The 23,637-nt window shown below is 34.2% G+C and overlaps 3 protein-coding genes across 5 annotated transcripts; all 3 read right to left on the bottom strand.

Moving 5' to 3' along the window:
* On the bottom strand, positions 1 to 7,705 carry LOC106371501 (calcium-transporting ATPase 8, plasma membrane-type-like). Of its 2 annotated transcripts, none has more exons than XM_048742925.1 (35): positions 7,568 to 7,705; positions 6,807 to 7,002; positions 6,610 to 6,726; positions 6,486 to 6,522; positions 6,292 to 6,407; positions 6,069 to 6,200; positions 5,875 to 5,964; positions 5,686 to 5,755; positions 5,531 to 5,601; positions 5,355 to 5,438; positions 5,194 to 5,271; positions 5,027 to 5,101; positions 4,844 to 4,927; positions 4,683 to 4,765; positions 4,477 to 4,585; positions 4,336 to 4,391; positions 4,161 to 4,203; positions 3,970 to 4,053; positions 3,724 to 3,849; positions 3,581 to 3,646; positions 3,394 to 3,492; positions 3,156 to 3,266; positions 2,895 to 3,062; positions 2,674 to 2,733; positions 2,413 to 2,577; positions 2,110 to 2,226; positions 1,921 to 2,019; positions 1,622 to 1,759; positions 1,422 to 1,522; positions 1,291 to 1,336; positions 1,073 to 1,207; positions 863 to 970; positions 684 to 775; positions 481 to 587; positions 1 to 314 (listed from the first exon to the last, which is right to left on the bottom strand). In XM_048742925.1, the coding sequence occupies exons 2-35, from the start codon at positions 6,948 to 6,950 to the stop codon at positions 304 to 306; spliced, it is 3,222 nt and encodes a 1,073-aa protein (XP_048598882.1). In that variant the 5' UTR covers positions 6,951 to 7,002; positions 7,568 to 7,705; the 3' UTR covers positions 1 to 303. The 2 variants fall into 2 exon arrangements, with proteins under 2 accessions (XP_048598882.1, XP_048598883.1); XM_048742926.1 differs by lacking the exon at positions 7,568 to 7,705 and adding an exon at positions 7,238 to 7,371.
* Positions 7,706 to 18,884: 11,179 nt separating this feature from the next.
* LOC125578984 lies at positions 18,885 to 19,898 on the bottom strand. Its single transcript, XM_048742157.1, has 2 exons — positions 19,295 to 19,898; positions 18,885 to 19,198 (listed from the first exon to the last, which is right to left on the bottom strand). The coding sequence occupies exons 1-2, from the start codon at positions 19,896 to 19,898 to the stop codon at positions 18,885 to 18,887; spliced, it is 918 nt and encodes a 305-aa protein (XP_048598114.1).
* A 256-nt stretch (positions 19,899 to 20,154) lies between these two features.
* Positions 20,155 to 23,172, bottom strand: LOC125579177 (glutathione S-transferase T3-like). Of its 2 annotated transcripts, none has more exons than XM_048742927.1 (3): positions 22,647 to 23,172; positions 22,420 to 22,557; positions 20,155 to 22,323 (listed from the first exon to the last, which is right to left on the bottom strand). In XM_048742927.1, exon 3 carries the CDS (start codon positions 21,805 to 21,807, stop codon positions 21,043 to 21,045), a length of 765 nt encoding a protein of 254 aa, XP_048598884.1. In that variant the 5' UTR covers positions 21,808 to 22,323; positions 22,420 to 22,557; positions 22,647 to 23,172; the 3' UTR covers positions 20,155 to 21,042. The 2 variants fall into 2 exon arrangements, with proteins under 2 accessions (XP_048598884.1, XP_048598885.1); XM_048742928.1 differs by having other exon boundaries at positions 22,186 to 22,323; positions 22,647 to 23,170.
* Between the last annotated feature and the right edge of the window lie 465 nt (positions 23,173 to 23,637).

A 23,637-nucleotide genomic window follows, 5' to 3' on the forward strand; every position in this document is an offset into this window, starting at 1 on the left:
TAGTCACATCAAGCATTTTGCCACTAACGAAACTTTAATATTTCTTGGCTAAAAGCCTTAACTAGTAAATAAATCATAACATTACAAATAACCAAGAAAAAGAGAGAAAATAAAACCATAAATCCAAACTTTCCCCGCATCCGCAAACCCTGAAAAACTGTACTTTTGGTTTTTCCGAAAAATATCAATAAACCCCCATATCATAATAGATAATACCAAACCGAACGTTTTTCTTTTGTTGTTAGTCCTAATAGTAGCACTTAAAACTCGCGGAGCGTCTGTGATTAAAAAGCTGCCTCCAAATCAGAGTGAACCTGGGACAACACCAAAAAATGTAGTCAATATAAATACCAAAGTTGGACAAAAGATAACCACCACACCTCTTGTACAATGACTTTTTACAAGTGTTCCTTTGTATACATTTCAAAGATAGTCCAAATGATAAAAAAAGAAGTAGTTTCAAGACTATTAGTTTGTTACCTTCTCCAGAAGATTTTTTCTTGCCCCAGAATTTTAGTACTGAGAGTTTGCTGCTGAGAGGAGTTTTTGGCACCGGAATGAATTTCCCGACCAGAGCAAGAGGCCAACTAGTCCAAATTACAAAAGGTTCAACTAAAACGTTAGCTATGTTTCTCAACAATAAGCATTGCACAAATTGTATAGATGTAAAACTGTAAACAGACCTGATCACACCGATGGCAACGCATATTAGCCATTGTTTCCAGTTTAGTTTCGTTGTGGAAGCGAATTTCCCCAGGAACTCAACAATGATAACCTGACAAACGAAAAATAAGACGTTTATTTTATTCACATGTGGGAAGAATACAAGAATACGTTTTCGATGATGGACCAGATTCTTTACCTGGAGAACAAGAGTAATGACTATAATACCCATGAAGAGACGGTTTTTGATAACTCCTTTGAAGATGTTCTTCTCGTCAGGTTTTCGAGCATTGAACTCATTGAAAGCCTGTTGTAACCAACACAAAACGAAACAAATCAATAAACATATGCGGTTTACATTATGGTTTGGTTTCTACTGTAAACGAGAGGCTTCATTTAATTCACTCACCTGGCAGAGGACAAAGGCGTTGAAGATAATTGTGTTCTTCACTCGAGTGGCGTGTGCAGGAACTTCATGCTGGAGGCCAAGTATGCTGATGCCTCGGAAGTTGAGAACTAACAGCACACTCACTTGATAGATTGCCTGAAAATTTTATGTTTCAACATTTTTTAATTAATATGCGGGATGTTTCATATATTCTAAGAGTTTAGTCATCCATTGTTTACCTGAATCAACAAGTTTCTCCACATGATGTTGGTAATCAGAGGCTCTCTGCAAAAACAAGTCAAAGCAAATAAGCACAAAATCAAATGTCGTATTAAGTAAAACTGTGAGAAACCACAAGCTGCAAACATACTTTCGGCCAACTGGAGGCCTGCCCATGAGGTGATCAGTGGGTGGTTCAGTAGCCAAAGCCAATGCTCCGAGTGTGTCCATAATCAGATTCACCCACAGAAGCTGTATGTTGAAAAAAAATGCCAAATGTGTGAACAAAAACTATGTACTTAGGAGATGGATCAGAAAGAAAAAAAGGGGAAATGCAACAGAAAATCAAACCTGGACAGCGGTAAGTGGAACGTCACCACTAGAAATAGCAGCTACAACGTTAATGATAAGAGCAGCGACGTTGACTGTGAGCTGAAACTGGATGAATTTCTGAATGTTGGCGTAGACTGATCGTCCCCAGCGAACAACCTATATATTATCAGAAGCCACACCAAGTTTAATTTTCGAATATTTAAACCCCAAATAAACATTGATGAAGATTGACTTTTGAGATGGCGAAGCTTATGGGTTTTGTAAAACTTGACACAACAAAGTAGTCTATGATGAGGAAAAGGTGAATTTGAACAAACCTTAACAACAGATGCAAAGTTGTCATCCAAGATGATGATGTCCGAACTCTCTTTAGCCACTTCTGTTCCAGCTATTCCCATAGCAAGACCAATATCTGCCTGCAAATCAACTCAAAAAGTTTGAGAAAAATGAGAATGAGACATTCAACAGCTGTGCATTTCGACATAAACAGTTCAAAATTTCTATACCTCATGCAAGGCAGGAGCATCATTTGTCCCATCTCCAGTGACTGCAACAACATGACCACGTCTCCTCAGAGATTGCACCAGTAGAAGCTTGTCATTGGGCGATGAACGGCCCATAACCTTCAAACATAAAGCAACCAAGTCAGCTTCTCTATAAGCTGTTACTAACTATATCATATTACAATAACTGAATGCATCTGATGTTCATGGAGGATATCTAAATTGAGTGAAGCACCTCTACATAGAATGAGACTACTGCATTCAAATTAAGTCTTAAGAATTGAAAAGTGGTGTTGTGAACGTTACCGATATCCTCTCGCTAATCTTGTCCCTTCCTGCATCGGTTAAGGCGCGGAATGATTTTCCTTCAATGAGATTAGGCTCCGAGGCATCAGCATCCGAAGTTAATATTCCACACTCCAAAGCAATAGCCCTAGCAGTTTGGACGTTGTCACCAGTAACCATACGGACCTGAACATCAACAAACATCATGCAGTGTTGTTAGTAGGCTAAGAAAGAGAATTTGTGCAATGAGCCTTTTTTAATAAAATCGAACAAAAGAAGCACCTTGACACCAGCATTCTGACACAACTGAACTGAATCTCTGACTCCTGGTCTACATGGATCCTGTGCACATTTTCAAATAATTCGATAAGAAACACTACAAAGAGTATTGCAGGCCATAATATGTCGGTTGTTGTTCTGAAACTAAACCAAAATGATATGTATATTTGACTAATCTCAAGATAAAGTAAAAATAAACATAAATAAATCAAATTAATCCTCACCTTTATGCCTACTATAGCTAGTAAAATAAGGTCATCCTCTGGGAGGACCCAGTTTGAGAGTTCTTCGCCTGTTGGGACCTTCTCAGGCTCATAGGTTCTAAAGGCCAGGGCCACACATCGTAAGGTTCTTCCAGCCATCTCTTCGATACCATTTTTAAAATACTGTTCCTGAAAACATCAAAGTAATTGCATTGGGAAAGTGTCATGAAAACATAAGGTTGAGTTGCAGGACCATAAGATAAATTAGACTTTTTCACAAACCTTTTCTTCAGTCATTGGTGCGACATTACCATCCTCATCAATGTAGCTTCTGCAACATGCAAGGACAATTTCAGAAGCTCCCTTCCAGTGAATACGAACTTCACCATCAGCCTGTAATATAGGAAACAGAAAATATCAAGAAAGGAATCAAAAATGATTTTATTTCGAACAAACTCAAATGTATCCCCTCCCAAAAAAGAACTCTCATAGTAATCTATATTATAGCCAGATACGTTACCGTTTTTACAGCAACACCACCACGTTTCTTCTCTGAGCTGAACGGAAAAGCATGAAGAATAGAAGATTGCGACCTGGCTGTCTCAAAATTCATTCCCAGCTGAAAGAGAGATAAAAATACAATCTCTTCAGCTCATAAGTAAAAAACTGTGCTCGAACTAGAAAACAACAAAAGCAAAAAACTAAACCTTGACTCCCCAGCCAAGAATGGCTTTTTCTGTTGGTGAACCAGAGAACTCTAAATCACCGCCACCCTGTAAGCAGATAAAACCCCATGAGTCCTGCTTCTCTAGGAAGAATCAAAGGTAAGGAATTTACCAAAACTGCTTACCTCTGGGACGTAAATACTACCAGTTGTGTTTTGAGCTATTCCTTCAACGCATAACGAAGTGATAGTTGCTGGCAATTGTTGACTATCTGTTTTCTTGCCCCCGGCATAAGACTCAACCACTGTCATCTATTTTTTTTTATAGAAAAAGATGAACATTTAGTAACATTAAGTGACAAAACAATTCATTCGAGCCTATTACTTTAACATAGAGCACGAACTCAAAAGATTTGTACACACAAAGCCCACCTGATTCAAAGTTAGTGTTCCAGTTTTATCGCTGCAAATAGTGGTTGCAGATCCCATTGTCTCGCAAGCAGATAGCCTCCGCACCTGCACGTCAACTTTTTGTCAATGCTATATTATAGAACTGCATAGAGAATCATATATTGTTCACTCCCATCACATAAGAAGATAGAGAGAAGGCAAAATAATCATACCAAAGCTTTATCTGCCATCATTTTTCTCATTGAATAGGCAAGGCTGAAACGGAACAGTATAATAGAAACGCAAATATAATCAGCAACGAGAACTGAACCCTCAAACTAGGAAATTAGCACAAATAAAAGGGGAACAAGACTTTCTGATGCAGCCAATATAAAACTAATTACATACGTTAAAGTAACAGCCAATGGAAGACCCTCAGGCACTGCCACAACGACAATTGTAACCTGCAGCAAAAGCAGATAATCAATATCTACAAAAAATTATAATTCCGTCACCCTATTAGGTTAAAATGGATAACTAGGAACATACCGCTACGGTAACAACTTTGATCACATCATCAACTACATGACCAATTTTTGTCTTCCCTTTAACAAATTGGGGACCTCCACCTACGTCTTCAGTGTGACCGGTGAAATATCTGTGAAACAAAGAGCAACATACAGAGTTGTTCTCATTCAGATATGAAGAAAAGGTGAGCTTCAAAGTAAAATAATCAGCAAAAACAGCATCCTTACCGAACCAGAAGAATCACTAGGACACAAGCAGCCACAAATAATCCAATGGAACCGATAAAAGTAGCTACTCCATTTAAGCGCACCTGGTTCAAGCAAGTCAAATATTAGCTCGATCTATAAAAACTTAAAAGATCTAATTAACATCGATCTAAGAAATCTACCTGCAAGGGAGTTTCTTCATCATTGTCTTCAGAAATACTGGCCATCAGTAACCCCCATTCAGTGTTGACTCCAACACCAGTAACCTTGCATAGAGAAAAGAATATGCGTATCAGTTCGTGTCACCTATTTTCCTATTAGAAATATCCTGCTATGGAAGAAGAAAAACTAGGGAGAAATCCTACCAGCATAACACCATTTCCATCTGCCACTTTACAGCCAGACATTAGGAATGGATCCTTGTTAGCGTCTTTGTTGACCTAACAAGAAAAGGAAAGTCGATTGTTAAGAGTTATACCAAAACGAAACGAGAAAATAAACAATTTCACTATGATAGGAAATAAAGACCCACAATTTTGCTCTCTCCAGTCATGCTAGACTCGTCGAGGGCAAGAGAGTGGCCAGCTATTAGCACTCCATCTGCAGGAACCTAAAGATGATTTGAACATTCAGTTAGATATATGGTAATATGAACGAAAAGGAGAACGGAGAATGAATAAATGAATCACTCACCTGATTTCCAATGTTGAGGGGAATGACATCACCAACAACGAGGTCATAGATTGAAACTTCCACTCGTCTTCCACCTCTTATCACCTGTACAGCAATCAGCAGAAAACGTAATGTTACTAAGAAGAAAACAATAAAAAATGTATATGAAAATTTTACATTTAAGTGTAAATCCAAACCTCGAGATGTATGTTTCTCTTTTCATCATTCAAGTTCTGAAACTGGAGCGACTGTTTGTAGTCACTGACAGCTGCACAGGAAGAGAAGAAATAAATCAGAAAAATCACTACAAAATTAATTCCTAAAGAGTTCAGTGAAACAGGTTAAGAAATACCTGTCACAACAATCACAAGAATCACTGCAAATGCAATGCTTCCTCCATCATACCATCCTTCTTTGATACCCTGTCAAGATTGTCATCAACAATAAACAAGATCATGTAAGCCAACGGTGAAACAGCAGTTGACATTACATTTTTGAAAGTGGGAAGAGCAGACTTGCTTAATAAATTTCATCAACAAACCTCTGTTTTTATCCCAAGTGCTAGAGAGGCAACTGCAGCAACCATCAAGATGATCAAAGTAAGATCATGGCAAGCATCCCAAAGAAACCTCTGCAATGAAAAAACAAGAAAACAACCGGCTTTATGAGAAACTGAGAAGGGGTAACCCAAAATTCAAGCCACACAGAACAAACAAAACGCATATATCTTCATACCAGAAACCCTTTCCCTTTCTTGCGAGGATAGGTGTTTGAGCCGTAAATGTTCTTGCGGTTAAGCAAGTCTTCATCATCTCCGCTGATACCTTTTTCAGTATTAGTCTTGAGCAAGTCTGCCAATCCCTGAGCCTGTGCAAAATCCCCCAGCAAAAAGAAATTAGTGCAAACCAAGAAAATAAAAAAGGCACAGAAAAGCCAACAAAGAGACCAGAGAACTTACCCCTCCATATTGCAGAAGAGAAGCAATATTGTGGTCCTTCGACATGAGCACAAGCTGTTCAGGCCCGATTCCAAAATCACCAGCTGGAGTTGCAGAAGCTATTGGTTTTCCACCTCCTGAAGAGAAAGAAGACTGACACCAGTTAAGGAATATAAAAAGATTTTCGAGATTATGCACAAGCACAAACGCATTACCTTGGTCACGCCCCATATCAATGAAACGATTTGCAGCCTAAAGAAAATAAAAAACAGCTTTAATTAAACAGTAAAAAAAAAAGATGAAGGTCACACGAAGACCATGATTCAACAATAAACTAACCAAAAGAGCATGAGCGTGAGTTCTGATCTTCTTCCTCATCTCTTGCGCTTCCTGCTCCTTTTTCAAGTCCAAGGTGTAACGGAATCTCCGTGAGGCATTCAGCACCAGCGCCGCTTTCTGAGAAGGCATTAACAAATGAGAAATCTCTGTGTGTAGTGTTTAATTAGATCAGAAGCGAGGTAAGGACTAGGTCTTACTCTCCACTGCTGGAGTCGCTCGACGGAAGCGTTCTTCGCGGGGATGGAGAACGTGTCGCTATCGGAGTCGGCGTTCTCGATTCTGCCGGACTCCAAATCGCCTCCGCGGCGTCTACCCGGGGATGGCTTGAAGGGACTAGTCATCGTATTCGCAGGAGAGAAAACGCCAGAAAGGAGGAGAAACCACTCTCAATACCTAAATCGGAAAAAACAAATTAAAGAGAAAGTAAGTTTGCTGTGTAAAGGTTGCTTCCGCTTTCGTCAACCACGTGAAACAGCAAGCACGAAAATAGCAATTTCTCCGGGAAAAAACAAAAAACAAAAGTAAAAAATCTCTTCGAAACTCTCCGAGAAAATTCAGGAAAATACGGCGAAACTCGATTTTCCGAGAATCATAATTTCGATTTCAAAAAAAAAAAGCGGAAACAAACCGTTTTTTTTTTAATCTCAGATTGCTTCCGAATCTCAGTGATTCATGAAAAAAAGGAGCATATATATAAACAAAATCCAGAGAAGCGGTCAAGCGGTTAGTCAAGTAGTCAACAAATATTCAAAAGCGAGACTATAAAGTGGGAGTAGAAGAAGAAAGCGACCAACTCTGGAAATCAAAGTTCAAACAAAAACAATTAATATTAATTATTATGAAGATATTTACTTAAATTAATCGAAATCCGAAACTCGGTTCTCAAGTCGGTTAAACAAATATCGAATTGCTTTTACGTCGAGAGAAAACTTCCGGTTACTTCGCCGGGAGACGTTACCTCAACTTTTTCTCGGGAAAAGGCTTAGATGAATAGAACAGTAGTAGCACCGAAGAGATGGAAATAGGGTTAATGAGAGTAAATCTTAATATAAGAGGGCCGTTTCGGTACTTCACTTTTTCTTGGCAACTACGCAAACGTGTCACGCGTTTATATAAATGCTCGTTACCTTGTTATTATTCCTTTTAATATTTTTTTTTTAAAACCTCCGTCTTTGTATTCCTTTTAATTAAGAGACCCGAATCTATCTAATGTCAAAAAGGAACCACTAAAAGCTAATTATACCTATCTGGTAGAGGATAAATCTATCAAACAAGAAATCATCAAAAAGAGTTATTATACACAATTGATGGAAAATGTGTTAATCTTCTATGTAAAAAGAGAAGTATAATTTTTCCATATAATTAACTACATTTATTTAGTTATCTTATCTATTAAAAGAGAAGTATAGCTTTTTCTACCATAAAAAATCATATTAGGCCCATATAATCAACTACATTTATTTAGTTATTTAGATTATTCTATTAAATATATAACATTTCTAACAAATCTTAATAATTATAAAGATATTAATAATAAATAAATTATAATTGTAAATTTAAATTTCACTTTTAGTTAAAATAAAATCTGTTAAGAAAAATTTAACAAAATCTTACTAATTTTTTTAAATGTTTTAAAAACCATTGCATTGATTAATTTTGTAATAGTAATAAAATATTTTTTATAAATTAATTTAAAATAGAAATTTTATAAAACAAAAAATAAAATTATATACTATTTTATAAATAAACTGAACAATTTATTTACTTGTATATCTAAGTAACTGAATATAAAATTGTTTACATGTCAATTGTGTTTAAATTAAACCCATTAAAGGGAGTGTTTTTATGTCTAAGCAACTGAATATATAATTGTTTACATGTCAATTGTGTTTAAATTAAACCATTAAAGGGTTTTTAAAAATAGATGCTAAAATATATTTTTTAAACACAATATGGAAATATAATTATCATAAAAATATTCTTTCTATACTATAGTATAAATAAATAATTTTTTAAAGTATATTGTATGCAAACTGTAAAAAAGAATAAAAATAGATTTTTAATTAGAATATTTCATATTATATTTTTTTTCTAGCGAACTCAAAAATATATTAGTATGTAATAACAAAATAATGTTAAACAATTTATTATTTATGAATAGTATCGAATAAAAAATCTAACCAATAAAATTATAGGGTTACATAATATATAACACTAAAATGTAAATCGTATATTTAAAATATTTATGATTTTGATATTTATACATTTATAAAATGAAAAATTATCGGTATATGTGTTGTTAAGTGTAAAGTCATGTGTGGATCAAAGTCAAGTGTAAAGCTAGTTAAAAAACTTTTGTAGCTAATATTTAGAATGTGTCAAATCACTATATTTTGTGTGTAACAATAGAAAATTTCGCAATACTATCTCTAGTCAAGATTTGATGTGTTGTTTTTTTTTGTTACTTTTAATTATTTCCATTTGTACACGTGTATATACATATCATTCAAAATAATGAGTTTTTCTGATAGAAAGAAAAATTATAAGTTTTTATATCTCTACATTCGCATATTTGTATATTCCGTAGATATTAACTTGAAACCAAAATTTAATAAAAATCATACAAAGCTTTCACAATATTACTACTTACATGGTCAGTCTATACAAGCACCGGTAGAAAACTACAAAGAGATAACAATATCATTTAACTTCTTTTTTGAAACTTAGGGCCTGACTGGTTCAAACGCAGCGGTTGCGGAAGTTTGTGGATGCGGACGGTTGCGGTTTCTAATGGTTTTAAGAGATTTGTATGACTGGTACTGCGGTTAAAAATTGGTGCGTTTGCGGGTGATTTATGACTGGTTAACTACCAAATGCGGTAACAGTCAAATAATAAATTAACAATATTTACATTTAATATAATTATAAAAATATCAAAAATCATAAAATTATAATAAATATAAAATTTATATTTAGAAAGTTATAATTTTAATTTTTGAAAATTTATTGAAATTTTTTTATTATAAAATTTTATAATATTAATTAAAATATAATAGATATATTTTAATATTTTCATAATTTCAATTTTAATTTTTTATTAAATATTTTTACTTTTGTATATATATTGTTTTAAAAAAAGAAAAAAAATTTTACCCTCCCGCAACCGCCCGCAACTGCTAGCTGGAGCCAGCTTTTGAATTTATGAGATTCGGAGCGGTTTGAAGCGGTTTACAGCGATTTGAGTGATTGTTGCAAACCGCCGACAACCGCTACCAACCGCAAAAACTGCGTTTGCGGGTGGTAGCGGAAAAACCAGTCGCCCCCTTAGTATCATTTAACTTCAGTAGCTAGTATTATACGTCAATGGGTTTTACACCATACCAATCTAAACACATGAAATCAAACTTAGTTTAACCAATCGGAGCTTCTTATTCGTTTTCTAACGAGCCTTATAATATAGAGTGACTACAAACTCTTTTGTTATGATGCACCGACCGCTGAGTATACAACGAAACATTTCGAATAATCCAGGTTCGTATCTCAAGATTAATGACACGATCGAAAAATAGATTGATTAGTTAATATATAACCGAGGCTTATTTGTTTGTCTTCATTTTAATTGTCCGAGTAGGCGACAAAGGATCTATCGTGTTTCACAAAACGCGGAAACACGCGAGTAAACGAAACTTGCGGGAAATTTCATTTCAGTGACGAATAACTGTTTGCATATCTGAGGCGTTAACAAGAAGCGATTCGCACTCACCATTTTGCACTATGCCACGTATAGTTAATAAATTAAATGTTCTCTTCTAAAGGATCGTCCTTTCAATTAAATAATCATGTAGAACAAGATCATACAGATTACAGGCTCCCTTTTTTAATAATACGCGTAGATAGTTCTGTAAAGCGCCAAAACCACAAGGAGCACCTGTAAAGTGTAGGTTAGATTTGTGATGGAATGTCTCGTATTTTATTTCAAATAATTAAATCAGTCGACATTATTATTAGTTAACAACCCGTAACAATCGAGTGTATATACAAAACAACAAAACTATGGAATAGAAGAAACTGAGACAGGCGAGAAAACTCAAGTAAAAAATTAAAACAAAGTCCGGTGCTGCCACGTGACTGACAGTGACAGCAAGGTTTCTCTGTAACGACGACTATATGCATTTTTAAAACACTCCCTGACGTATGACGACACCCTTCTGTCTTATTGATAGCGTGTCAATTGTGAGAAACAAGATTTCGTACGTGTCAGATGGCTAGCCGACTGAGAATCATGACTAAGAGTAGAGAGGATGCAAGAAATCAAAATACACCTAAACGTTAAATACCCTCGCTGCAGCACCTCCCAAGCCAAACATTTCGTACCAACTTCGTTAGCTAATTGCATATGTGGATTAGTGCTAATTAGATATAAACACATAATCAATTTTCAATTAATTTATCATTTCACATTATATAGCTAGACTAAGTAACAACTGATCATTTCACATTATATAGCTAGACTAAGTAACAACTGATGAGTAAGTGGTATATTATAACTAACAAGCTGAATAAAACCGTTGGTTATAAGAATAAAAAAGAGGAAATTATGGTTATTTACTTCTTTACGGGGAATGTAGTTCAATAGTTGCAGAAGATCAGACGATCGTGGTTAATGCAAACAACACCAATGTGGTAACTTTCAATTTGAGCAAGAAAAAAGAAAGCTGCCGATTAATTGTATAGGCGGTTGCTTGTCATTGTCTCCTTCGATTGGATTAGTATAAGATTATTTACACAATAAAGATTTTGTCATATACTAAACATAAAACGTCCTATCACTTTTATATTTGTAATTTATCAGAACTGCTTGCTAATTAAATTAGAGAATTGCATATGTTTTCCACGTATATTATATAAATTAGAAGCAAAAATGAAATCCAGAGATACTCTTGTGTTCAAACGTTTAAACTCCGATAATGGGAAGATCCTAACGAAAAACTGAGGCAGCGTTAGTAACATGTTTTTATCATGTTGGAGTTGGAATGTTGTTTAGTTGTTAAATTATCCGTGTTCTTTCTCCTTGTCAACGACAATGTATTTTTTTATTCGTCATAACTAAAAGTGTATACTCACGACGGCATAGATTTACAGCAATGGGAGAATCAATATTAGTTACAACTTACAAGGCGAAGTAAAGCTCATATTGATTTTTAAGGAAAACAACACATGCACAAAACTGATAAAGTTTGATACTTAGACAGTAAACTTACGATAAAATACAATTATACACCTAGTATCTATAGTACTAACAACCTTTTTTCTATTTCCAGATGTTTCTTCATCATTGTGTCTACTCTTAAATTCTTAATCACGTCGTTATCATTAATACTACTTTAATCAAAAGAGAAACAGCGGGAGTTGATTTCTTAACCTGGAAATAATTATAGGTGGGATGTGATGTTACTTTGGAACCGTATAGTTCACACTAAAAATGTACTCATATCTTTTAGCATATATTTTGTATGCCGACGTTATTTTTAACACTTTTAATCTGCGTGTTTAGAATATATATCTGGTGTTTTACGTACTTCTAATCATGACCACGAAGAAAACAGGTTGGTCAATTACAAACAAACAAAAAACACTAACTTCAAGCATTGGATGCTTGGCTAACAAAAAGAACCAACGGACATATAACATAATATATTCTATAACAACATTTATTCAAAGAAATAAATATTCGAGTAACAAACTTTCAGTGATTAATTATGAGATTAATAGCAAGGGAAATAACACATTGCCTAACCAAAACGCAAGAGACCACGATAGGTCCACAGGAAAGATACTTCTCTTTACTTTTTTTCCCGAAAATACTTTCTACTAAATTTGACAAGAAAGTATGGAATAAAGCACACAGTTCACAAATCAAGTCATTAGCGATCAATAAACCTATTACCAAAAAAAGAAGTAGCTTTAATAAGAGGAAACTATATGAATTAATTTTTTGACTAGTAAAGCAAAATGAGCCCAAATCTACTAATATAGGCCCAAAGCCCAACTCCTGAAATAAGTTACCTGCTCTCTCTCTCTCAAAGTGCAGTGACAAAAAACTGAAAAAGATTCATGTCCGTACAAGTTTCAAATGAGACAATCAACACAGACAAAACTTGAACCCTGTTTCGGGTTAATTAGATCCGAATAGTTTTACATTTTGAAATAAGCAAAGCAAAGCAAAGATGATAATTTTAAAAGAGAAGCAAAGGAAACAAAGATAAAAAGATAAGTGTGTTGCTTGTCAGTTGATCATCATTCATCGTCTGAGTACTCAAACTTAACTGAATGTGACCGAACATCGATCTCTCCTCCTCTGTAGCTTCCTCGTTTCTTCTTCGTCTTCTCATGTCGGAAACCCCTTAAACAAACCAAAAAAACAAAAATCCAGAGGTCAAGACAGCAACCAAACCGAATCTAAGCCGAAGTTAGCGTAATAGAAGCCGAAACAAGCACTCCAGACCAGACACAGTAACCAAACCAACACGACACCCCTGATTGCAGTGGTAATATGAATTTTCAGACCCTAATAACAGAACCAAACCGGCTCCAATAACCGAAACTTATTGATGCAAATTCGTCACAACGTCATATTGGATCGAAGAAAGTAAAACTCAAAAGAAAGCTTTCAGAAGGTAATACTTCATCTATGGTTAATTTGGTTTCAGCAAATGAAAAAATCCTAAATTTCTTGAAAGAAAGTGCATCATCTAGAGAAAAAAATTATGAGATGGTTCAGTTGCGCTTGCAAAATCAAGCAAAAAAATTAGCTTTAAAATAAATGGAGGAAAAAAATAAAATCTTGTTGACAAATTTAAACTCCATCGATGATATTAACACTCGCCAGTTTATCTGATCTGAACAAGCAAGATAACTCAGCAACAACAATCCGAAGAGACTGCTCCAAATCTATATCAAGAATATTTTGGTGATTTTGGAGGTTCAAGACCAAATTTACTTGAATATTAGTATTGTAATATATATTTTAATGTGTAATATTTCACCTTATGTAACTTTTATTTTGATGTAAAATACTATGATTGTTCTATATTTGCGTAAAATTTTCGAAATGTATTGTGTGAAATAATATGTTTATATTGTATTTTTATTAATATTACTATATATTGGTATATAATATTTATTAATATATTATTATTATTTAAAAATAATTTTATAAGACCATTATTATAATATTTAAGTGCCAATATAATATTAAAATGCAGGATAAAAAATAATAAGTACACGACCATTAAACATATATAAATAAAAGGACTAAAGTGAAAAGTAAATAGTAAATAGTATTTTAAGGGGGTGAATAGTGTACTTTCAAATGTGAGAGTGTACTATTTACCCCCTTTAAATTTGAGGGGGCGAAGGATTGCTAGAGATGTTCTTTGGCATAGACAAATGGTTTAAGTGGTGACCAAAATGAAAGAGAATAATGCATTTCTTATTATTCCTAATGTTTTTTACTATTTATAAGGAATAGTTTTTTTTTTTCATTCTTTTTCATTCATTTTATTCTAAAGGAATATAGAACAAATTTGTTTTTCACTAAAATTAATAAGAAATGATCTTCATTTTCATTTTTATAATTTTATTCTTCTGTATTTTTCCCTACTCATTCATATTGTTTCTATAATTGTCACCTGTTAAACCCAAAGTTAAGTTAATATAAAAAAGGGCATAGGCAAAGTAACATATAGAGCTTGGAATTTGAATCATTATCCATGGGTCCACCTCATTTGACCGTGGCGGATGCGGTCGAGTGATTTGAAAAAATGATTTGCGGATACGGATGTGGGTTGACTGTTTTTGATGCGGAGTGAATGTGGGTCAGCCAAATTTCAACCGCGGATACTCGCTAACCTCCAAAAAATTTTAAAAAAGTTTTTTTAAAAAATGATTTTTGTAAAAATATAGAAAATATTACAAATATTTATATAATTTTTAATTATAAATTTATAAATTTTATATTATTTAAAAATAATAATTAATATATAAATGAAATACTTTTTAATATAATTAATATTACCTACAGATCCGGCATATTGTCTACAGACTTTAGCATGGCAAGTGCGGATTTAAGATTTTTTTGTTTGCGGTTCAAGCGGGTTGGTTTTTTGAATCAAAAAATGTCTCGGCATGCAACAGGAAGGGTCGACCCGCGAACTCATCACTAGGCACAGAGTTGCACAATTATTTTAAACAAGAAAATAAAGGTCACATATATGGTGATGATTGATTCGAATGTTGCTGTAAAATTTTATCTGTAAACATTTAGCTGTGGATAGTTGTAACTATGAAGTTGTTATTGTAAATTCTTTTATTTAGACTTTTGGTGTAGTTAAATTTATATAGATGTAAGTTATAGATTATAAATATTTTAAAATAAAATATGTGAAATGTTTGAGGGAAATTGCCGCAAATACCACATTCATAGTACCAATTTTCATGCCTACACTAATCACTTTTATCCTCAATTTTAATGAAGGGTAAAAGACACTTATACCCGTAGGGTTAATTAATGTAGACTTAAGGTTTAGAATTGATGGGTGAGGTAGAGTTTTTGGAATGTGAAATTTTGGATTCTAATAAATATATAAATAAATACTTAAAAAATATAAAAAATTTTGAAAAATAGTTTCAAACATAATTTTCGATTTTCAAAAAAAAAAACTTTTAAAAAAATTCAAAAAGAAAAATTTATAAAAAGGCTTGGATTTGAAAAAGTATAATTCGAAAACATAAAACATAATTTTTTAATTTTAATTTTTATTTATTTAAATAATGATTTATCATATATATAGAAAACAAGAGTATAAGAGTCTTTTGCCACTTAATGAAGAAGATATTTTTGAAAATGTCCTTTTAGTGGTGGTAAAGATGAAATGTGGTATCATGAAAGTGGTAAACATGAAATTTTCCCAATTTTTTATGTATATATAAATTTATTATTTCTATCAACTAAAATAATTTATATTAATATTTATTTATGAATCATCAAAGTTTACTTTTGTTTAAAATGTGATATGTTAATAATATTTATATTATTTATAATATATTTTAAAAACCTCCAAAATTAAAAAAAAATATAAATTTTTTTATTATGATCTAATTTATTTGATATTACAGATTTTTTTTTCATTTTACAGATTCTATAGTGTATAAAAGAAGGATGTATGTTATTTTGCTTAAAATACATAAGAAAAAAAATTGCTTTATTTTTTTTTGCCGTTGCTTTAAAATTAAAACTAAAGTATGATTGGTAAAATTAATAAGAACTTGATGTAGTCTTTAACTTTTAAAAATAAAAATAAAACATAATTAATACAGTTTAATAATTTAAAAATAAATAAAACTAAAGTAAGAAAATAAAACTCAACCAATCAATTCCATAGGCTTGGATATTCTCGTTTGCTGGCAGCCTGGCAGAAATTAATGAATTCTTCAGAGACAGAAAATAAAAAATAACTTACAAAGTTTAAGAATCAACCCGCAAGAATATCTAGATCAATCAAATAACTTATGTAAGTGAGAAGAATCACCTAAAAAAGAGAGGATAAACGCACATCAACAATCAGACTTTACTAGAAAACAATCATACTTATTTCTATTGCTCAAAAGATCGTTACAACGGGCCACGAGAAAACACACAAACAAGCTAAACCCAGAAAGATGAAAGATACACCGTTAACTAAATCTGGCCGTTCAGATCTTTGGATTAGATTTGGGTTGGTTTTTCTCGGGTCGGATTCAAGTCGGTTTTTCTCGGTTTTGGATATTTTAGGTCTTAGACCTTTTGACCCAATAGACACTTGTAAATTTTCGTATGGGTTTGTATCAGTTCTTTCCGGGTCCTGATCGGTTTAAATCTATAACTAAAAAATTTATTTTTAGGTTCATCAACAAATAGGATTTTGTTATTTCATATTCGATATCTTTTAAAAGAAGAAACAAAATATTGTCAAGTTATATTATATTTTTAAAATAAAAAAGTAAAAAAAATAGTAGTATTGACAAAAAAAATATTTTTATCGTAAGCAAAACACTAAACCATAAACCTTAAATCATGATCCCTAAACCCTTGGGTAAACCCTAAACCCTTGGATAAACCCTAAACCCTTGGATAAACCCTAAACTCTTGGATAAATCCTAAACTTTAAATCAAAAACACTAAACACTAAACACTAAAGGGTTTAGGGTTTAGGATTTAATGTTTTAGTGTTTAGTGTTTTTGATTTAGAGTTTAGGATTTATCCAATGGTTTAGGATTTATCCAAGAGTTTAGAGTTTATCCAAGAGTTTAAGGTTTAGTGTTTTGCTGACTACGTTAAAAATATTTTTTTTTTTTTTTTGTAACTACTATTAGTTTTTTTTTTCTTTAAAAATATAATATAACTTAATAATATTTTTTTTTAAAAGATATCAAATATGAAATAACGAAATCTTTTTGGTTGGTGTACCTAAGAATAACTTTAATTAAAATACCCATCATTTTTGGGTCCACATCGGGTTCGGATAGTTAAGATCTGAAAAACACTAAATAACCAAACCCCTCAAATTTAGTCGAAATTATCATATATATCTATTTTTTTTACAAAATAACACAAGAAAACTATTAATAATTAAAATAAAACATTTTAAAACTCTAAATGTTACATTTAAAGCTTCATATTACTTGAAAATGTTATAAGATAATAACAAAGATCGTTAACAAAAAAATATTTCAACTAAATCATAAAAGAAAATATAGAAAATAGAACACAAAATTCATAGTTTTGGATATTTATGTTTTTAAGTCGGGTATGAATCGGGTTTTTTTGGTCCGGATCTATTCGGATCAGTTCTTTTCAGTTCTGGTTCTTTTGGGTAGAAGAATTTTGGACCTAATAGGTATTTTTATATTTCGGTTTGGTTTCGGGTTAGGTATTTTTGGATCGATTCCGGTTTTAGTTTTTGGGCTTGGGTAAAATGTTTATGCCTACGTTTAACTATCAATTTCCCACAATAAGATGCATAAAGAGCTGAAGCCTCAATTTCTTGAAACCGAGCTGGAAAACTTTTAAACGAAGACTGGACAATAGAAACATCAAATCATGAACTATCCCGATTCCATAAGCAAGCAGAGATAAGGATCCAACCACGATAATACTAACACAAGAAGCAAAAACAACCAGATAACTAGATCTGAGAAGATAAATCATCAGTGAATGCAAGAAGTCCATGGAACGAGATTTTAACACCTTCAAAAATCGAGAGTAGGAAAATATATCGGAAAGAGAAGATCCACGATAGCCAAGCAGCCGGACGAACCTCCAATGATAAGCCCAACCATCAAAAACGAAATTTGGAGATCATGATCTAGAAACCTAACTGAAAGACTAAAAACTTAAATCATGGAAATGCAAATAAAGAAATAACAAAAAACAAAACCCGACAGACGGTAACTATAGAAGCCCATTACCGGTTACGCAAAGCCAGAAGAAAATAAACTCTAGTCAGTAGAGAAAAGAGAGAAGCGAGACTGTCGCTGACCAAGTCTTTGTACAGATTAACCATGAAAGTAATTTCTCGCCCAGCTGACGCTCACTCTCTTCTCCAGCTGTACTTTTGGTTTATCGATCCATATAGCTAGCTTTCTTTTTTGTTCTTTGCTTAGTTTGTTGTTCGGTGTCGTTTTTTTTTTTTTTTAACTCTGTAACAGCATGAGCATTGGTGAACCCCTCTTTTCTGTTTATCGATCCATAAACAGTTATGAACTCGGATATGCTGTTTTCTGCATTAGTGAACCCGAAGAAAGAGTTCATATGAATAAAATAATAATATTAATTTTTTTAAAAAAAAATGTAAAATATTCAGAAAAGATGAATAAAATATTAAAACATATTATTAAAATTATGAAAAAAAATTTATTCAATACATTAAAAGTACATTACATAAATTGAGAAATTTTTCTAACATACATAACTTATTTATTCATCTTCATCACCAAACATTTGCCAAATATTTTCCACTAAATCAGCTTTCAAACGATGATGCTTGTCGCCATCTCGAACTTCTCTCCGCATGGCTAACATATCAGGGGTGACATTAACACTATATCTGCTTCTCGCCTGCGAACTTCTGCTAGACTGTCCTGTCTCAAACTCAGATGTATCAATTGGAGCGTATCCGTCTCGTTCATCCTCTACTATCATATTGTGCAATATGACACAAGCTATCATTACTTTTCATATCCTTTCCTTGTCCCATTGTAGAGTTGGGTTCCTAACAATTGCAAACCTCGATTGCAATACTCCAAAAGCCCGTTCGACATCTTTTCTGGCGGATTCTTGCATTTCTGCAAATTTCTGTGCTTTACGACCTTGAGGAAGTGGGATGGATTGGATAAATGTTATCCATGGAGGATAAATGCCGTCGGTAAGATAGTAGGCCATACGATAAGTGTGGTTGTTGACCTTGAACTTCACTTTAGGGGCTCGACCATGTAAGATGTCATCAAAAACTGGAGACCGATCAAGAACATTGATATCGTTTAGGGTACCTGGTAAGCCGAAAAAAGCGTGCCAAATCCAAAGATCTTGTGATGCCACGGCTTCTAAGACAATTGTCGGCTTTTCCGAACCACGTGTGAACTGACCTTTCCAAGCTGTTGGGCAGTTTTTCCACTCCCAGTGCATACAGTCGATGGAGCCTATCATCCCCGGAAATCCCCGTACCTCTCCAATATCGAGTAATCGCTGAAGATCCTCGGCTGTAGGTGTTCGTAGATACTCATCCCCAAACAATTGTATTATTGCATCAGTGAATTTTGCCAAACATAAACGTGATGTACTGTCAGCCATCCGGAGATATTCGTCATACGTATCTCCTGACTGACCATATGCGAGCATACGTATCGCTGCCGTACACTTTTGAAGTGGAGATAGCCCGTTCCTTCCGGTAGCATCTCTTCTTTGCTGAAAGTACGGAACTTCAGTACTTAGACGGTCGACAATGCGAAGGAACAATGGCTTGTTCATTCGAAACCGCCGCCTAAACATATCTTGTGTGTACGTTGGATTATTACTGAAATAGTCGTTGCATAGTCGAATGTGTCCTAGTTCTCGATCTCTTTCAATATAAGCTCGCCTCTTTGGTTTGTTGGTTTGACCATCAATTATTGTATCGATGAAATTATCAACTACTTCATCGACCAATTCATCAAAAACTTCATCCGCTTCATCACTTGATGAGGAAGACATTGTTGATGATATTTATTGTAATATTTTTCCTACAAAAGGCAATAGGGAGGAATTTTTTAATAAACTTTTGTTTTGGGTTTTAACCTTAGTTTTTTGTTTAATATTATTTTGGTTTTAACCTTAGTAAAGTTTTTCATTAAAATTATAAATCAGTATATTTCTCTATTTCTCTTCAATTTTATTTTGGGTTTTAACCTTAGTTTTTTTTTTAATATTATTTTGGTTTTAACCTTAGTAAAGTTTTTCATTAAAATTATAAATCAGTATATTTCTCTATTTCTCTTCAATTTTATTTCGGTTTTAACCTTAGTTTTTTTTTTATTATTTTGGTCTTAAACTTAGTAAATATTTTCATGAAAATTATAAATCTGTTTATTTCTCTTGAATCTTTTTTTTTGGGTTTTAACTTTAGTAAATTATAAACCTTTTTTTGGTTTTAAATCTGATAATATAGAATTTAGAATTTCATTATTTAAGGATGTGTTCATTACTTAGAATTTTGGGTTTTCAACTTACCTCTGTTGAATGGTAGAGATGATCCGTGGGGTTGAGGAGTAGTAGAGTTGATTCCTTGTGTTGATTGGTGATTCTTGTTTGATTGTTGTTGTGATTCTCGTGGTGTTGGTTGGTGATTCTCGTAGTGGTGTTGGTAGGTGAGATTACGAGATGGTGAGATAGTTTAGATAAAAGTATGGCTGATGGTAAGATAGTTTTGATAAAATGCATGAATGAGATAAATAGAATGAAACACATAGTCATTTATATAGAAAAACATTGAAGCAAGTAGCATGTGGGTACATACACCCGTGAGTACAAAAGCAAAGCCGTGGGGACATACCCTTGATTTGATACATAAAACGAGTGTAGAAAGTTGAAAAACACTACACTCTCCCGTGATTCCATCTTACATAACCTACCACTACAACCACCTACTACTACATTACCACCCGTGACTTGATTTGATACATAAAGAAACAGAGACCTGCAACCATCCACGCATCCTCCTCCTTGAACCCGTGACCTACAAAGCACAACAGTTACAATATCAATATACATCAAGGAAAAGATTTAAACACAAACATCATACACTGCATTTCCTAGCAACCTACTATAAATTTCAAAAAAAAAATAACCACTCACCAACTTAAAGCAATTCAGATATGAGTTTGTTTTTTAGAGCAAGCTCTTGATCTGTAAGTGTATCAGCGTTTTTTCCTAGCAACCTATCAAGTATTTTCTGTTTGGATAACATATTCTTGGCTGCTAGAATGGTTTCGATCTGATCAAACGCTGCTTCATTGCCATGCTTCTTGCGTTTTGCTGCTTTGCTAGCCTTGACTCCGGGAGGTCTAACATCTTCCTCGCGACCCACCTCATCCGCAGTTTCCTTCCTTTTCTCCTTTGCACCATTTGATGTCAGACTGTGTGATCTCCATTTTTGATCAAACCGAAGCTCCCTCCAACAATGTTCAAGAATGAACTTGGATTTGTAGTCATTAAAGAAGATGTCATGAGCCACCTTCATGACATCATTCTCATTATGTCCACTCGCCTGCTCCTTCAGAGCAGCTTCATGACATCCCACGAACTTACACACCTGCTCATTAATCCTTCCCCACCTCTGCTTACATTGACTCCACTCCCTAGGAATAGAGCCAACGAGCAGAGGGCTAGCATTCAGGTACTCCTCTATTCTCTTCCAAAATGCTCCTAGCTTCTGCTCATTACTGGTTATTGGATCCTTGCTGGTGTTCAACCAAGCACTGATCAACACCAAATCTTCTTTGGTTGTCCACTTCCTCCTTTCCGGAGGTTTAGGAACCTCAGAAGATCCTATTTCTATTGGCTGAGTGGTCTGGGAAGTAAGCAGGTTAACAAAGCCGGGAGAGTTTAGGGGAAAAGGATCCATTTTGGTTGAGTATTGAAGTTTTTAAGTTTTCGTTTCTGTTTTAAGATGTCGATTAGCTAGGTTTTTAAACTACTTTTGGGTTTGAAAGTACAAGGAAGTAAACACCTTCTAACCACTAAATATTGATGACGCTTAACTTAACTACACAACTACTTCACACAGACCATTCAATAAACATCAAATCAGGTTTTCAAATTAATTATTTCAAGTTTAAATTTAGTTCTGGTTCAGTTGAAGTTTAAATCCAAGTTCACACAGACCATTCAAAAATTTATTACACTTAACTTAACTACACAACTACTTCAGTTCTGGTTCAGTTCAAGTTTAAATTCTACTACTACTCTAACCTACTCTAGTTCAAGTTCAAATTCATTAGGCAACAACTCTAGGGATAGTGTGGTTACCTTTGTGTTTTCAGTCGAAGCAGCATTTCTCCAAGTGATCCACCTGCACGGTCAGGTTATAAACCTTCCCAGTGAGCCTATCAACCTCCACAGTGAGGGCTTTTACCTCTGCCTGTACAAGGAAATGACAATGAGATGGTGTTAGTCACTGTATAAAATATAAGAAAAAAATTACAAAACAAAATTCAAAAGTGGGAAGTCAGATTACCTCCAGACTCTTAATCTTATTATTCACTTCCGGCAGCCACTTGATCACCGCCTCCACCTCCTCCACACGACTTGTGAGCCGTTCGATATGCTCCTGCACACCAATGACCCAAGGCTGACGATAATGAAAACCATCAGCCTTGGTAACAACACATAAACTATATCAGATTGTTAATTAACAGACAAAAACAGAAGACATAATTTAAAAGACAAGAACCCGTTTTTTACCTCGTAGTTTATGCAGGTGAAGAAACGCTTGCCGGGGAGAGTGTCGTATTCCTCCTTCCCACGAACCTCGTGAATTATACTCCCACCACAGGGACACCTCGTCGGAATCCCGTGTTCTGAATCACACACGTATGAAAGCATATCGATGTGCTCATTTCTTCTCTTTGTGTCTCTTATCTCTGCTTCAGGATCCATCTGTATCAGGAAAACAAATAATTAGAACAGAAGCAACCGAGAAACAAAAAAAAAAATTGAAAGACTAACTAAAAACCCCCAAATCCAATTCAAATCCACGATGAACAAACAATAAAAGAAATCCGTATGTTGATTTAAACGAAGAAATTAAAACCCCCTTTTAGATTTCAAACCCTTACACGAAACCCCCAAATCGAAATGAAATCCACGATAAACGAACCCTAAAAGGAAACCGTATGTCGATTTTAACCAAGAAATCGAAACCCCCTTCTCGATTTACAACCCTAAGACGAAACCCCCAAATCGACATCCTTAACCTAGAAACCTCTCGAGATCAAATCGAAGCTATCTCGTTCCGGAGTGATTGAGACTCACCTGAGAGCGTTTACGAGTGACTCCGACGACGAATTGATCGAGAAAATCTCCGGCTCTGGACTCCGACACGAAATCGCCTCAGAGACGGAGAAACCCTAGATTTCGAAGAGAGAAGAGAAAATGGGATCTTTCACGCGATACCCTTTTTTCTCACTCAACACGCGAGATCGCGTAGCCACTCCCTCTGCGGCGCGTGGCATGACCCCGTATCATACGGGCTCACTTGGAAGACCCGGTTCACGGGTTGAAACCCATTTATTCATTTCTTTTAATCGAAAAGGCCTATGATACCGAGTTCATGACTCTCTCATAAGCCCCCGGGTGGTCTAATAAGTTGCTTTGCAACAATGTAAAAATTCAGAAAAGTGGTATGCATTTTAACCTTTGCACCAAAAAAGGTAATTTCTAGACTTTATATTCT

The sequence above is a fragment of the Brassica napus genome, chromosome A10, assembly GCF_020379485.1.
Source record: "Brassica napus cultivar Da-Ae chromosome A10, Da-Ae, whole genome shotgun sequence".
NCBI lineage: Eukaryota > Viridiplantae > Streptophyta > Magnoliopsida > Brassicales > Brassicaceae > Brassica > Brassica napus.